This window comes from Oreochromis niloticus, linkage group LG3, assembly GCF_001858045.2.
Source record: "Oreochromis niloticus isolate F11D_XX linkage group LG3, O_niloticus_UMD_NMBU, whole genome shotgun sequence".
Classification (NCBI taxonomy): Eukaryota; Metazoa; Chordata; class Actinopteri; order Cichliformes; family Cichlidae; genus Oreochromis; species Oreochromis niloticus.
Window position 1 is genome coordinate 22,996,390 of NC_031967.2, and position 14,158 is coordinate 23,010,547.

Genomic DNA, 14,158 nt, shown 5'->3' on the forward strand with positions numbered 1-14,158 from the left:
CACTTGTTAACAAGCACAGGCAGACAGAGATGGACTATTTCCAATGTAGCTGCCTTTGTGTATAAGTGCTGTAATTAAGCATGGTGCAATATGACTGACTCACGTGAAAAAGCTGATATGGGAAAATAGTCCCTGGAAATCATCTTTATGTGCCTACAAGGATTTTAGGCTTGATACTAACAAAAAGAGAGTAAAAAAAGAAAAATAAACAATGCAAAAAGGGATCACCACTCTGAAGGTTGGGGCTTGTTTGGATCAGTCACAGGGATGATATTTTTGGCTTGACTGTCATCCAAACAATGACTTTCTGGACAAGTTTGTTCAATTATAAAATATCTGAAAATATCATAAATTATATCAATGATGTAACTGTGAATGATTCCCAGTAACATTATGCTTCATCAAAATAGCACAAACTAAAACATTATTATTGTTTCAGCCTGAGATAGAGTGGTAAGTGACCAGAGGAAACACACAGCACAGCAAAGTACGAGTTAAAGATAATGTGTCTTTAGGTTAGTCATAACCCTCTGCACTTCAAGCATGCCGGTTATGGGAAAATCTTTTATCATTGCAAATCACAGACAATCTTTATGGTTTACTTGGATTACTAAAGATGAATGCAGTTGGGGTGTCAGTCATGACAAAGCTCACTTTTCAATAGTAAGAAAGTAAGAAAGAGGTTACAGTTGCAACACTTGGTGTTGATCCAATCCTTAGTTTTACCTGAGCCACAATAGCAGTTCAGAGTAGAGCTGACTGCAAGCCAGCAGTGATGCAAGATATCTGTGAAAAGTATATTCTAAGTGAAAGCCAGCAGTATTTTCAACAGAACGTTTATTTGGATCCCACAATTAAGGTGTTAAAGAGGGTCACCGAATATGTATTAATGATCAGACTGTCATTCTGAGGCCATGCGATTCAGCAAAGGCATCTGCATTAGAGCAGAGTCCATAAGCTATAAAGATGGAGGGATGGAGCAGTCAACTTTGTGATTTTCCATAAAACTGCAAAAAGGTTATCAAAGTGTGTTTGGTAGACTCTGCTGTGCTAATGTGCCCTGACAAAAGCAGGATTTGAGAGATTCTGGAAATTCAGCTGGAAAACAAATCAGACAATGATGATTGCCTTTGCTCTGGATGTCTGCATCACAGCCCAGTTACTCGTCTTTGTACGTGGAATAACAAAAGACTATGAAGGAACTGGCAGTAGTGCCAGTCAGTGATAGGGACTACAGTAGGAAGTGATTTGTTCTTGAAGGTAACTCCATGCTTAGCTCAGGCTTGACCTGCAATGGGATAAATTGGCAGGTGTTACAACCTATGGATGTCTAAATCTGACCAGGAAGAATGCCAGACTTCACGAAAGGCCCAGTTTTTTATGTGGCCTATTGGAAAAATTCATTGCCCACCGTTGGATTGGAGGCCCCTCACCCCCTAGACAATATTATGTCAATATATTTAGAAAGAAATAGTATTTAGATAAGGCATCACACCCTTACAATGATGAAAGTGTACTTCTCTGCTTACCAACACGCTGATTTCAAAAGGACAGAAACACAATGCAGATTTACTGTGTTTATGCAAAGATACAGTGGCTTGCAAAAGTAAACTTTTCCACATTTTGTCACATTACAGCCACAAACATGAATCAATTTTATTGGAATTCCACGTGAAAGACCAATACAAAGTGGTGTACACGTGAGAAGTGGAACGAAAATCATACATGATTCCAAACATTTTTTACAAATAAATAACTGCAAAGTGGGGTGTGCGTAATTATTCAGCCCCCTGAGTCAATACTTTGTAGAACCACCTCTTGCTGCAATTACAGCTGCCAGTCTTTTAGGGTATGTCTCTACCAGCTTTGCACATCTAGAGACTGAAATTCTTGCCCATACTTCTTTGCAAAACAGCTCCAGCTCAGTCAGATTAGATGGACAGCGTTTGTGAGCAGCAGTTTTCAGATCTTGCCACAGATTCTCGATTGGATTTAGATCTGGACTTTGACTGGGCCATTCTAACACATGGATATGTTTTGTTTTAAACCATTCCATTGTTGCCCTGGCTTTATGTTTAGGGTCGTTGTCCTGCTGGAAGGTGAACCTCCGCCCCAGTCTCAAGTCTTTTGCAGACTCCAAGAGGTTTTCTTCCAAGTTTGCCCTGTATTTGGCTCCATCCATCTTCCCATCAACTCTGACCAGCTTCCCTGTCCCTGCTGAAGAGAAGCACACCCAGAGCATGATGCTGCCACCACCATATTTGACAGTGGGGATGGTGTGTTCAGAGTGATGTGCAGTGGTAGTTTTCCGCCACACATAGCGTTTTGCATTTTGGCCAAAAAGTTGCATTTTGGTCTCATCTGACCAGAGCACCTTCTTCCACATGTTTGCTGTGTCCCCCACATGGCTTGTGGCAAACTGCAAACGGGACTTCTTATGGTTTTCTGTTAACAATGGCTTTCTTCTTGCCACTCTTCCATAAAGGCCAACTTTGTGCAGTGCACGACTAATAGTTGTCCTATTGACAGATTCCCCCACCTGAGCTGTAGATCTCTGCAGCTCGTCCAGAGTCACCATGGGCCTCTTGGCTGCATTTCTGATCAGCGCTCTCCTTGTTCGGCCTGTGAGTTTAGGTGGACGCCCTTGTCTTGGTAGGTTTACAGTTGTGCCATACTCCTTCCATTTCTGAATGATCACTTGAACAGTGCTCCGTGGGATGTTCAAGGCTTGGGAAATCTTTTTGTAGCCTAAGCCTGCTTTAAATTTCTCAATAACTTTATCCCTGACCTGTCTGGTGTGTTCTTTGGACTTCATGGTGTTGTTGCTCCCAATATTCTCTTAGACAACCTCTGAGGCCGTCACAGAGCAGCTGTATTTGTACTGACATTAGATTACACACAGGTGCACTCTATTTAGTCATTAGCACTCATCAGGCAATGTCTATGGGCAACTGACTGCACTCAGAGTTAAGGAGAGTGCAACAGAAAAAGTAAAAGATTAGGCATCAGCGCTTCTGCTGTCTAAATTGTTGATATTAGACTGATCGTGTAAAGAGATTTCACTTCTCTGGAAGTAGCTCAGCAACACAAAAGTTCATTTATTCTCAAGACTCACACATTAGTGACTGGAGTGAGTTCAAACATGAAAAGTGAAATCTGACGTCACTTTCAGCAAATACAAGCGACACCTGAAGGAAGGCATGTCTCAACATGAACAAGTCACAGACAAAGTCCTTATGATTAGGTGAACGTAGAAAGTTTAAATGCCAAAGGATTGCAACAGCAGGATATCCAGTGTGGGAGAATGCAAATCAAAAAACACATTTTTATTGCAGCCACTTCTTAGGAAGACATTCTTGGACGGGGTCCACGTGCCTGTGAGTGTATATAAGGAGGTTCAGAGATGATGAACCTCAGTCCTGCACACTCAGGCAGCTCAAGAAGAGAAGGAGACGCACAGCAGCAGAGATCCTTCATATCTGAGAAGAACAAATCAGTTGAAGACTGAGCCTTCAGTAGATCCTCCACTCACTAATTGAAAAGCTTTAAGATGAAGACAAGTGTTGCCATCCAGTGCATCGTTCTCCTGGCCTGCATGGCCCTTTGCACTTCAGTAGGTAAGTGTGTTTTATCACATTATCGAAAAATTGGTGTATTTGTGCAGCTTGAAAGGATCTAAATTGTGACAACAAATCAATTTAAATATATTCATGTTTAAGTAAAATATGAAACTGCAGACATTTAACATTAATGATCACTTTCTATGTTTTACAGTTATTCCAAGGTGCCGCTGTGTGAAGACCAGTAAGTCTGTAAGGATCACTCTCATCACTCAACTCAAGGTTCATGACCCTCGTCCACACTGCAACAAGAGAGAAGTCATGTACGTACCCACAGTGACAGGAGCACATTATTAATAAGAGCTCAGTCATTCATAAGGATTGTTTATAAAGTGGTTTTAAATCAAAGCTTTCTTTACATGTTATAGTGTCACACTGAAGGATGGGAGTGAACGGTGCCTCGATCCTGAGTCACAATTCACCAAAATGCTGCTGGAAAAACTGTAAGTAATGCAGATGTTTTTTTTCTTTCATTCACTGTCATTCAAATTAAATGTGAGTTAAATATTAGAGAGGAAGTCAGTGAAGTTAAAACAGGAACATCAACAGTCACTTTGGAACATCAGTGATTAAAAATCAGAATCAGAATCAGCATACTTTATTAATCCCTAAGGAAATTATGTGGGTTACAGTTGCTCCAGTATGGTAACACAACACTGATGGTTTTACTGATGGTTGTAGAGCAGCAGTTTAAAGCTCAGGGTAAAAATGCATGACTTGATCTGTTCACTACCAGTGGAGCTTCACGGTCTCATCTCTGTGATACATTGTCTTTGCAGGAATCAGATGAAAAATATTCCCGTCAGCCCTCAAACAACCACATCACCAGCCATAGTGCAAGAATCACCATGATCCACTTTGCATGTTTAGTGCTGGTACAACATGTGTGGATCAAGAAGAAGGAGCAGCACAGCTCTGGTTCTCACCACAAAATAGAAATGCAAAGTAGACACTGACGGCTACAACTGACAGCATGATGTAAATGGATTTAATATGAGATGTAAAATATTTATTATACAAGTTCTCAGTCATTTTTTTCTGGAGACAATCAGGGACGGGTGTTGGAAATCTTGTCCTTCAGTCTGTCTTCAGATTGAATTTCTGATTAATAAGCATATATTTTATTTAAAAAGTATGTTCTTTGATTAGTTTTGTGTCAGACAGCAGTGCTCTTATTCAGTGCACATGCAGACATGATGTGAGCAGATGTGTGTCATAAATATGAGCAGTGGTTATAGGTTATTATGTAATTTATCTATTATTTAAAGGGTTTGTAAACAATTAAAGAATAGAACTTCAGTGGATACAGCATGTTTATGTACCATGTTTGTTTTTGATGCTGAAAAGTTCCTCAAAATAAATAATAAATCTGGAGTTTGTTAAAAAAAATTATATTTTTTCACTTTATTATAAATAATAACTCACCAATTTACCACCATTTTATACACAGTCAGCAAAAAGAGAACAAAAACAAACAAAACAAAAAGAGAGGCTCAATCTAAATATCAATAGGTTGGCTATTAAACCCGGTTTCACTTCAAACTATAAGCATCAACTCAAAAAAAGTCATTAAACTGCTTTGCTTTTATCTCTGATTAACGGTAACTTAAACACATATTAGCAGCTACTCCGGATTAAACGAGACCTTATTGCTATTACTGAGACAGGAATGCAGAGAATTTTATTTTAACCAATTTTCTGTCTTCCTTAGTACTTCCTCTCTTGGATAATTAAAAGCTGGCCAAGAGATTGATTCATGAGCGGTGATGTGTTACAGCGTCACAGACAGTAGATCAAGAAAGCAGATTGGATGTAAGAATGTGTAAAAACACAGATATGCTTAAAAAAGAAAAAGGTTCTTTCCAGGGTTTTATAAAAATCATTGTCACCTCACATCTGTACACATTACAGATCAATATCAGCGTTATGTAGGACATTCACTGGCCATTTTATTAGGTATACCTCTCTAGTACTGAGTTGGACCCACTCTTGTTTTTGAGTTCCTGTTTCCTTCATATCAGCTTGAAGCACTCTGGTCATTTTCTGGCATCAGACCTCCTGCACACTGGAAATTTCTACTTTTTCTGACCTTTCTCTGTAAACCACAGAGGTGGTTGTGTGGGAACAAATCTGTAAATGAAAGTTTATAAAGAAGTCCCACTTTATAAATACTGGACTGCAACTAAAAAGATGATAAACCTGAAATATATAAATGATGACTGTTTTATGCAACTAATGCAACCATTTCACAGATTTTCTTGTTTTTTTTTAAGTTTATACACTTACACACTTTGCAAAACAAAATATGATCACATTTAAATCGTGCAATTTCAATTGCAGTGAAGCATTTCTGGGATAGGCTCCAACCACCCACCCCGCCTGCAACCCTGACAACGTTAAGTGGAGGATAATGAATGGATGGCCTTTCTGAGTGAACCTGTTGTAGTTAAACAAATGCAACTCCGGAGTCAACAAAGTGACAGCAATTCATCTTCAGCAGAGCATGTGTGCCAAATTTCAGTTAACAGCAAATGTCCCTTAAAGAAAAGTCAAACAATCACAAGCATGATTTATCTTGAGAGATTTTCTGAGAATGCCAAAGATATAATATCTTTAAAACTTAAGTACCTAATTACATGTACCATAAATGTAAGAAAGAACATCTCTTCCTCAGCATCTGTGTTGATGGTTCCCGCCTGTTACCTTAGACAGCTTTTCATCCGCTTTTGAAAAAACTTGGATCTTTCTCTCATTGGCAGGTATAGACCAATCTCCAAGCTTCCGATTACTGCTAAGGTCTAAGCGAAGACTGTGCGCAACCAGTTAACTGGTACTCTGGGTCAGCACAGCATTCTTGACCTCTTTCAGTCTGGTTTTCTTAGATCTCATTCAACTGAGATGCTCTTCTGAGAGTATCAAAGGATAATTTGATGCAGAGGGACATGGGTAACAGTTGTGTGATGCTTATGTTGGACCTTACCTCAGCTTTTGATACTGTTCACATTCTGCTAAAAAGGCTGACGTGCTGGATCGGTGTATCAGGATCTGCCTCGGAGTGACATCACAGCTCCAGTACAATCATCTTCTTGATCAACGTCTCCTTGCCAATCAGCCACCGTTCTGCGTACTTTGAATCTCAGTGCCCTTATGTTTTTCTGCCTTTCGCCTCTGTCAGTGCGCCCCAGGGTGGCTGTGGCTACAATGTAGCTTGCCATCACCAGTGTGTGAATGTGTGTGTGAATGGGTGGATGACTGGATATGTAAAGCGCTTTGGGGTCCTTAGGGACTAGTAAAGCGCTATATAAATACAGGCCATTTACCATTTACCATTTCTGACTCTCATTCACTCAGCCCACCTCCTTCCCATCTCTCACCTCATGCTGGTCACTCAGAGCTCCATCCAATCCTCCATCTTCACCACCACCTGCATCTAGACTACCTCCTGTAAAAAAAAAAAAAAAAAAAAAAAAAAAAAAAAGCAGCTTAACTGAGCTAATGTTCAATTCTTCTAAATCATGCCCATACGGTAAAAAAATACATTTTTCCTGGCCAAAATATATTTCAAATATATGGTAAATATATTTTGTATTTGTGATGCTCCACAAAAATATATTTTTGAAATTGAAAATATATTTCTTTCAAACCAAAATACATTTCAAAACATATTTTAGGGTGAAGAAAATACATTTCCAACCTTACAGTAGAATGTATATCAAAGTATCCTTTATTTAAAATGTATTTAGTGCAATAATGATTATAATGATAATAATACTAAAAGTAACATGCTTTATGCACATCTGCAAAAAACAGTTGGATTCAAACAAAACAGAGTCAAAGGTCTAGCAAGAATTAGGTTGTTTATTCATTTACTTACAGTATTTCACATTACACAATATTTCACTGTAATGTAGCGTTCATTGACTTTGAAATTATCTGTCAGTGATACAGTAAACAAGATACAACAACTGCTATGTACACTTTAGTTTTTGACAATATATACAATATAGTACTTAAAGGAACACACTCTACTTTTTTTGGAAATAGGCTCATTCTCCATCTCCCTCAGAGTTAAAAATGCAGCGTCTTCTTTCTAGATCCGTACGTTAATAGAACTCTGGAGCGTGATCTTACGGGATGGGGCGTAGCCAGGATTTTTGGTTGAGGTGCCATATTAGCAGGCCAAACAAATGCTTGCTGTGTGGTCGGTTGTAATGTTAGATTGCACTACCGGCAAAGGAATAAGCTTGAAAACAGGTTCTCTTTTCATTGTTTCCTCACCTGGAAGCATCATGAGGGAGCTTATGTGTTGGATGTTACCAAAAGAAGGCGTCTAGCCTGGATAGCAGCTGCGAGACGAGCTGATATTCAGTTCTCTACCATCCACAGATATCTGTTGGTGTGCTCCAGTATTTTCATTCAGGTAAGTTCTAAATAAGTTCATATTATTCTTTATAGCCTGTTAGTTTTATTTTCAATGCGCTCTAAGATCATAGCACAAACTTAGAACAAACATGCAGAACTACCTTCTATTTATAGAGTTGCTAATTATTTGGCATTATTGCAGCAAACCAGCCTATGAAATGAAAGAAACAAATCCTGCACATGGGGCACTACGAAATCCCTGCTTCAAACTACATGCTACATACCACCATACCAATCAGATTACTTCTTCCATGTGTAGGTAAACAAGGTGACCCTCCTGGATAAGATGGCAAAGGTTTGCTGCGTTTTGGTGAACATGTGCCCCAGTGTGGTAGTAAAACCAGGGAAAAATGCTCTTGTTAAATACTCTTAAGTCTTGTGCTGTTTATGTAGTGATAAGTTTTCAAAAGAGACAGTAAAGTACAGAATGGTAGTAGTGGGTGATATTATTTAAATGCTGTCATGATTTTATGTGAACATTTTGTCATTTGTAAACTATACATGACATTGATTCTACATGGTAACTGATTTGATGTTCTACAAAGTGCTTTTAGTTAAAAATAGGCAAACATTTCTTTGTTTCTTTATTCAACTTTTGAACAGTGCTACTTAGTAAGTACATATTCAGTAAATGCAAATTATTTACATGGCCCCCTAAATTAAAACATTATGGGTTATTCAGAACAGAACTATGCTTGGAAAAATATTGTCCCATCAGTTGATCCAACTCCTCCACAGTAGCAGGTGGAACTTTTCTTTTCTGAGGACGGCTTCTTTTACCTGTCACAACGAATGGTCTGTTTATGTTTTGATCAAGAACCTTTTTTTGGGCAGCTGAAGAGGAGAAGTCTATCTTATGGCAAACCTCTGGCTGTATCTTGGTCATATTACCAGGCAAAACCCAGTATGCAGGTTCATCTGTAAAAGTCCTTGTGCCACAGATCAACACTGTTGCTTCTACATTAAACAGAAGAGCAGCGACATGGCTGCAGATCTCCACGACTCCGGCCATACAGGTGCAGTGGGCGGCTTCAACCTTCCCTGTGATGCTCACAATGACCTGTGGCTGCAATGCTGCAATTCAGTCTTTAAGAGTGCAGTACCTGAAACACACACAGACAAAGTTCATTTAAAGACAAGAACTTTAATAAGCCAAGGCCGACACAAATGTGTTTTATCTACTTTCAAATCCATTTATCATAAATGTAACAAATAAAGTGTTTTTATGTATCCATCTATAGAACGCTGCATGTTATATTCTAAATCTGCCTGTTTCCTTTTAGAAACCTAGCAGCAAAAAATGAGCCTAAAGTATGTAATGCAAGGATGTAATCACTTTCAAGAGGGAGAAAACATAATGTTTAACTTTAAGTGACAATTATGGACACCTAATATGATAAGGAGATTCTGCAGGTCATTAATCAATGTATAAAACTAAAACAGAATGTATTTTTAGTGACACAGGACACAAACAAGGAAGCAAGATGTGTAATTAGGATTATTTAAAATAAATATGAATTAATTAGGGCAATTTCTTTAACTATAAAGAATAACTAAATCCTTCAGGACAACGTCACATCAATGCACTGAACTCACTATGTTATCCCTCTAACAGAGCCTCTACATGTTCTCACTGTAATTTCCCCTCATGAATGAATTTATGCTTGCACTAATCTGAATGTTCGGGGGGAATCAAACGCATTTTACTCGCAGTACTCAAGCTGACTTACCTTTGCTTGAATGACGGCGTACGTGGAGGCTTAAAAATAGCCAAATCTTGTACCCAGTCCTTGGTGAATTGGATGTGCGCCTCCAGAGATTTATAATTGCGAAATTGGTGCGCCGTGTATGCGCTGACTCCACAAACAAGGTACCAGAGTAGATCATGCTAAGTCAATAGCGGTTTGGTCTTCAGGGTTTCTACTCCACGGCCGTATTTCATACGGGTCCACATTTCAACAATCAAGTACCGTCTCTTTGCATCTGGACACAATCTGTCTCTATACCGTCATTTTCTTTTGAGCTACGTTTCAGAATGGTTCGTAGCAATCTTGTTTTTGATTCGTGACCAGCCAAGATGGTGCTGCGCTCCCACAATGCATTGCGGCATTACGTCAACTCCAAAGCCCTTTGCGTGCAGGAGAGTATGCGCATGCGCATTGCCGTGGTGGTTTAAAAAATAAAGACATAATGGAAAGTAATTAATAAAAATTAAATATTTAAACATTCCCACAAATGTGCAATGAACGTGCACAAACACTGTTTATTAGTAGTTGCTGTTTCTTTCTTTGTTCCTTTTTTTTTTTTTGAAAAATAACAACGTCTCTGAGGCGCGAATTCCGACAGTGAGAGGAATGGCCGGATACGGGAGACGGGAAGAAACAAGCCGATTATGTTCGCGTTAATTAGGTGGTTGGAAGATGTAAAATTCTCAATTCTGCCAGCTGAACATATACGAGATTTTAATGAGGATGAATAATTAGCCGGCATGGAGGAAACGGACCTTTATTTGGTGGAGTGGCGACAAGAAGCCAAAAGGCGGGTGGCCGGTCTATGAAGCCTCCATCATCAAGCTAGCAGGTGCCTTTTCTCATATAATATTACTTTAATCTCGCTTATTTGGCACGGAAGCGTAGAGCTGCCACCCAGGCAAAAGAGAAATATAAGTATATCACGTTATAACGTGAAAGGTTTATCGTTCTAACAATATACTATCATGTTAGTACAATATACTTTTCATGTTTGAACAACATGTTTGAACAACATTGTACGAACAATGTACATAATTATCATGTCCGTACAATATTGTGCGAACGTGATAATTATGTATATTGTAATAACGTGATATTATATTATACAAACATGAAAAGCATAATGTTAGAACAATAAACATTTCATGTTATAACGTGATATAGCTCTATTTTTCTTTTGCCTGGGTGGCAGCTCCACGCTTCCATAATTTGGTAATCAAAATATGTAACTTAATTAATTATATTGTGACGTACTTTTGCCTTTTCTTATTATTCTGCCTTCTCAGAAAGGGAAAAAAATACAAATAAAACTGTTTACACTTGTTATATACAATAACTATCAAAACCTATTCACATTTAATTTGGCTTTCACAGAAATCCCACCTCTCCTTCTGGCTACAGAGCACTTACTTACCAAGGTTAGAAACAAAGCACAGTTATGCTTTATTAATGTTCGCTAATTACAATGTTCCACATTTCCTTGCTTTTTAAGTCATTTTTAGACTTTTTAGAGTTTTTGGTTTTTTTAGCAGTAATGTTTCTGCCTATTTATTTCAGCCCATGAAATCGAATGCAGATCTTCCTGATGTCAGATTTACATAAATGTAGGTAATTTTGTTTGTCATTGTCATTAATGTTGTTGCTGTTGTTGTTTTTGTGCAGTTTGCAATCATATAAACCTAGCAAGCATCAGTCAGCACAGTGACTAACCTAAACTGATTCTTGCTTTATTCACATATATTATATGTAATTATATATACCTGCACATTGTACCTAGGGTTGCAGCCACTTGGCCCCACCCCATTGTTGTGACAGCCCTGATTGTACTTATACACTGCATCTGCCACATTAATGTATTTTTAAGCGATTTGTTTGTAATACATGAATTTGTTTCTTACAGATGTCAAAGTCTCAACCTCATGCTGCCCTCCCCCATCCTCCTAAAGTAAGTATTTGTTGTTGTAGTTTTTATGCAGTGTCTGTGTCACATGCTAATCATAATTATTGAAATAACTGTTTTATAACAGATTTTCCAAAACACTAGTTATGTTTGTTGTCATTCAGACTAATACTACTGCTTAGACATTGCTTAGTGGTCATGCATGTTTGACAAGCTTGTTATGATACCAAAACAGTAGGCCTGTCACAATAATCGATATATCGACTTAACACACAATACATGTACATGACCTCAATAATTGTTAATGATGCAATTTATCTGCCATTATATTTACAAAAATAAAATATAATAATAACAACACAATAACATTAAATAACATTGTTTTCTATTTGCTAGACAATTTACTATTTATTCAAGTTTTTATGGTATCTAATATTTTGATACCTAATTTCCATGATCTAAATATTTTTAGAATTAGATGTTGGTTTGTCAATTGAAAGTGTGTAGATCTTGCATTATTATGGTGTTATATTATGATTATACATTCAAAGACATAAAATCTTAAAATGACAATGACATAACTTGTCGCAATTGTTTATGGGGCAATATACCGACCAACAAAAAGTTGTTATCGTAACAGGCCTTCAAAACAGACGGTTTTATGATTGATAAATTCAAAAAATAAATACATTTAATTTCTCTGAGATTCTCTAATATTCAGTTACAGTTCACAATACAGCTACCTGTACATGCAGTATTATACTGTAAATATAAATCTCTGCATTTAGCATCCCACTAGAACAGTTACTGCGTCTTTTTTTTTTTTTTTTTTTTTACAAATACCTGTACTATTACTAACACATTTACTGTTTTACTTTTAGCCTGTGGATACAAATGCAGATTTCCTTAATGTAAGTTGTGCATTTTAATTACATCATGTTATTTTTATTATTATTTATTTATTTATTTATTTATTTTATTTTACATTCAAATATGATTGCTAGTAGGTAGGTAAAGAATAGTTCACCTATAATTGATATTCCCAATTAATTTCTCACCTCTGATTGAATGCCTTTGTTTGTTTGCCTTTTTTGACTATAACAAAACAGGATATATATGGTGAATTTATATGCATAGATACAGTCGTAGTGCTTGACACATGCACACAGCAGTAGATGTACTAAAAAGGAAATAATTACAATCATGATGTTGATTGCTGATGTCAGTATATATATTTTAGGGGAATGTTTTGTTTTTCACCCAAAATGAACTATATTGCTTCGGAAGAGATTTATTACTCTGCCTGACTCTTATATATTGTTCTGTTTTTTGTTTGTTTTTGTTGTTTTCAGGTTCAATGGTGCGTGTTCTTCTAATGGCCGCCTTCCCACTGGAGGTTTTGATCCACAGCAATTTAAAAGGTAAACAGCGTTGAAAGTCAGTTCAAATGCTAATAGTATTCTAAAAAGCCTACAACTCTGTCACCAGTTTCTTTACCAAAAAGTACCCATAAAAGTATCTCTTAATAGCATATCATTGTAGCTCAAATGTTTAGTTGTACAAATGTCAGATTTTTGGAAATCTAAAACTAGTCAAACGCTCAAATGTTCATGCTTTTTATAGGAGGACAGATCAAAACGGACATCGTCGCAGAGTGAAGAACTGCCCTTCATAAGGACACTATGACAGCCATATATAGTAAGTGAAGACTTTCTGTCTATCTAAAATTGCATACAGCACAAGTAACTTACTTTGCAACCATTAAAATAGGTTGTAAAGTAAGTTACCAATACAAATAGGTGATGATGCATTGTAGTGGTTGGTCTCAGACAAAGAAGGTCAACAGATTTATGAATGCTGGAGGGTAAGGAGAGACAACCAAAAGGGGTGTTAGCATTACTGTAATGTGAACTGGATAGACTTTCCATCTAGGAAAAAAAGGGGTAAAATTATGCGTAAAATATATCTGTATTAATATCTGTATCTATATAAACAGAAATATCTGTTTACTAAATGAAGCCAGCTAACATAAATCATATTTTTATTTTAACTCTGATAAAAGTAATAGAACTGTGACTTTTGTTTGTTGCAGTGGCAGTAAGGAAGAGGTTTCCCAATGTGTCCAGAAGGGCTTTGAGGATTGCAGTGAAAGCTGGGGGAACTGAGACTGCTGGAAAAGGAAAAGAAATTACATTTAAAGTATGTTGACTTGTGTTCATACAATCACACACACATATACACATACACACACACACATATGTGTACATATATATATATATATACACACACATATATGTATATGTGTGTCTGTGTTTCTTTTAGAATGTTTAAGTATGTAATGAGAATAAAATTATAAAATGAATATTCCTTGCTTGGTTGATATGCTATATGTATGTTTTAAACATCAAATAAAGATTTCTTTCAGCTGTTACATGTGAATGTGTTTTCTTAGAAATATATGAAGG

General features: G+C 37.2%; 1 protein-coding gene and 1 long non-coding RNA gene across 2 annotated transcripts; both read left to right on the forward strand.

The window, feature by feature from the left end:
• Positions 1–2,949: 2,949 nt before the first annotated feature.
• On the forward strand, positions 2,950–4,989 carry LOC102082882 (permeability factor 2). Its single transcript, XM_005453136.4, has 4 exons — positions 2,950–3,617; positions 3,775–3,883; positions 3,989–4,063; positions 4,400–4,989. The coding sequence occupies exons 1-4, from the start codon at positions 3,551–3,553 to the stop codon at positions 4,470–4,472; spliced, it is 324 nt and encodes a 107-aa protein (XP_005453193.2). The 5' UTR covers positions 2,950–3,550; the 3' UTR covers positions 4,473–4,989.
• Positions 4,990–10,181: 5,192 nt separating this feature from the next.
• LOC109197678 (uncharacterized) lies at positions 10,182–13,920 on the forward strand. Its single transcript, XR_002058785.2, has 8 exons — positions 10,182–10,622; positions 11,168–11,211; positions 11,351–11,397; positions 11,694–11,738; positions 12,575–12,604; positions 13,046–13,114; positions 13,317–13,391; positions 13,786–13,920. It is a non-coding gene; the product is annotated as an uncharacterized LOC109197678 (long non-coding RNA).
• Positions 13,921–14,158: the final 238 nt, after the last annotated feature.

Coding starts and splice junctions, on each gene's coding strand:
- LOC102082882 (XM_005453136.4), top strand. CDS start 3,551: ATGAAGACAAGTGTTGCCATCCAGTGCATCGTTCTCCTGGCCTGCATG. Junction 3,618..3,774: donor GGCCCTTTGCACTTCAGTAG/GTAAGTGTGTTT, acceptor TATGTTTTACAG/TTATTCCAAGGTGCCGCTGT. Junction 3,884..3,988: donor TGCAACAAGAGAGAAGTCAT/GTACGTACCCAC, acceptor TACATGTTATAG/TGTCACACTGAAGGATGGGA.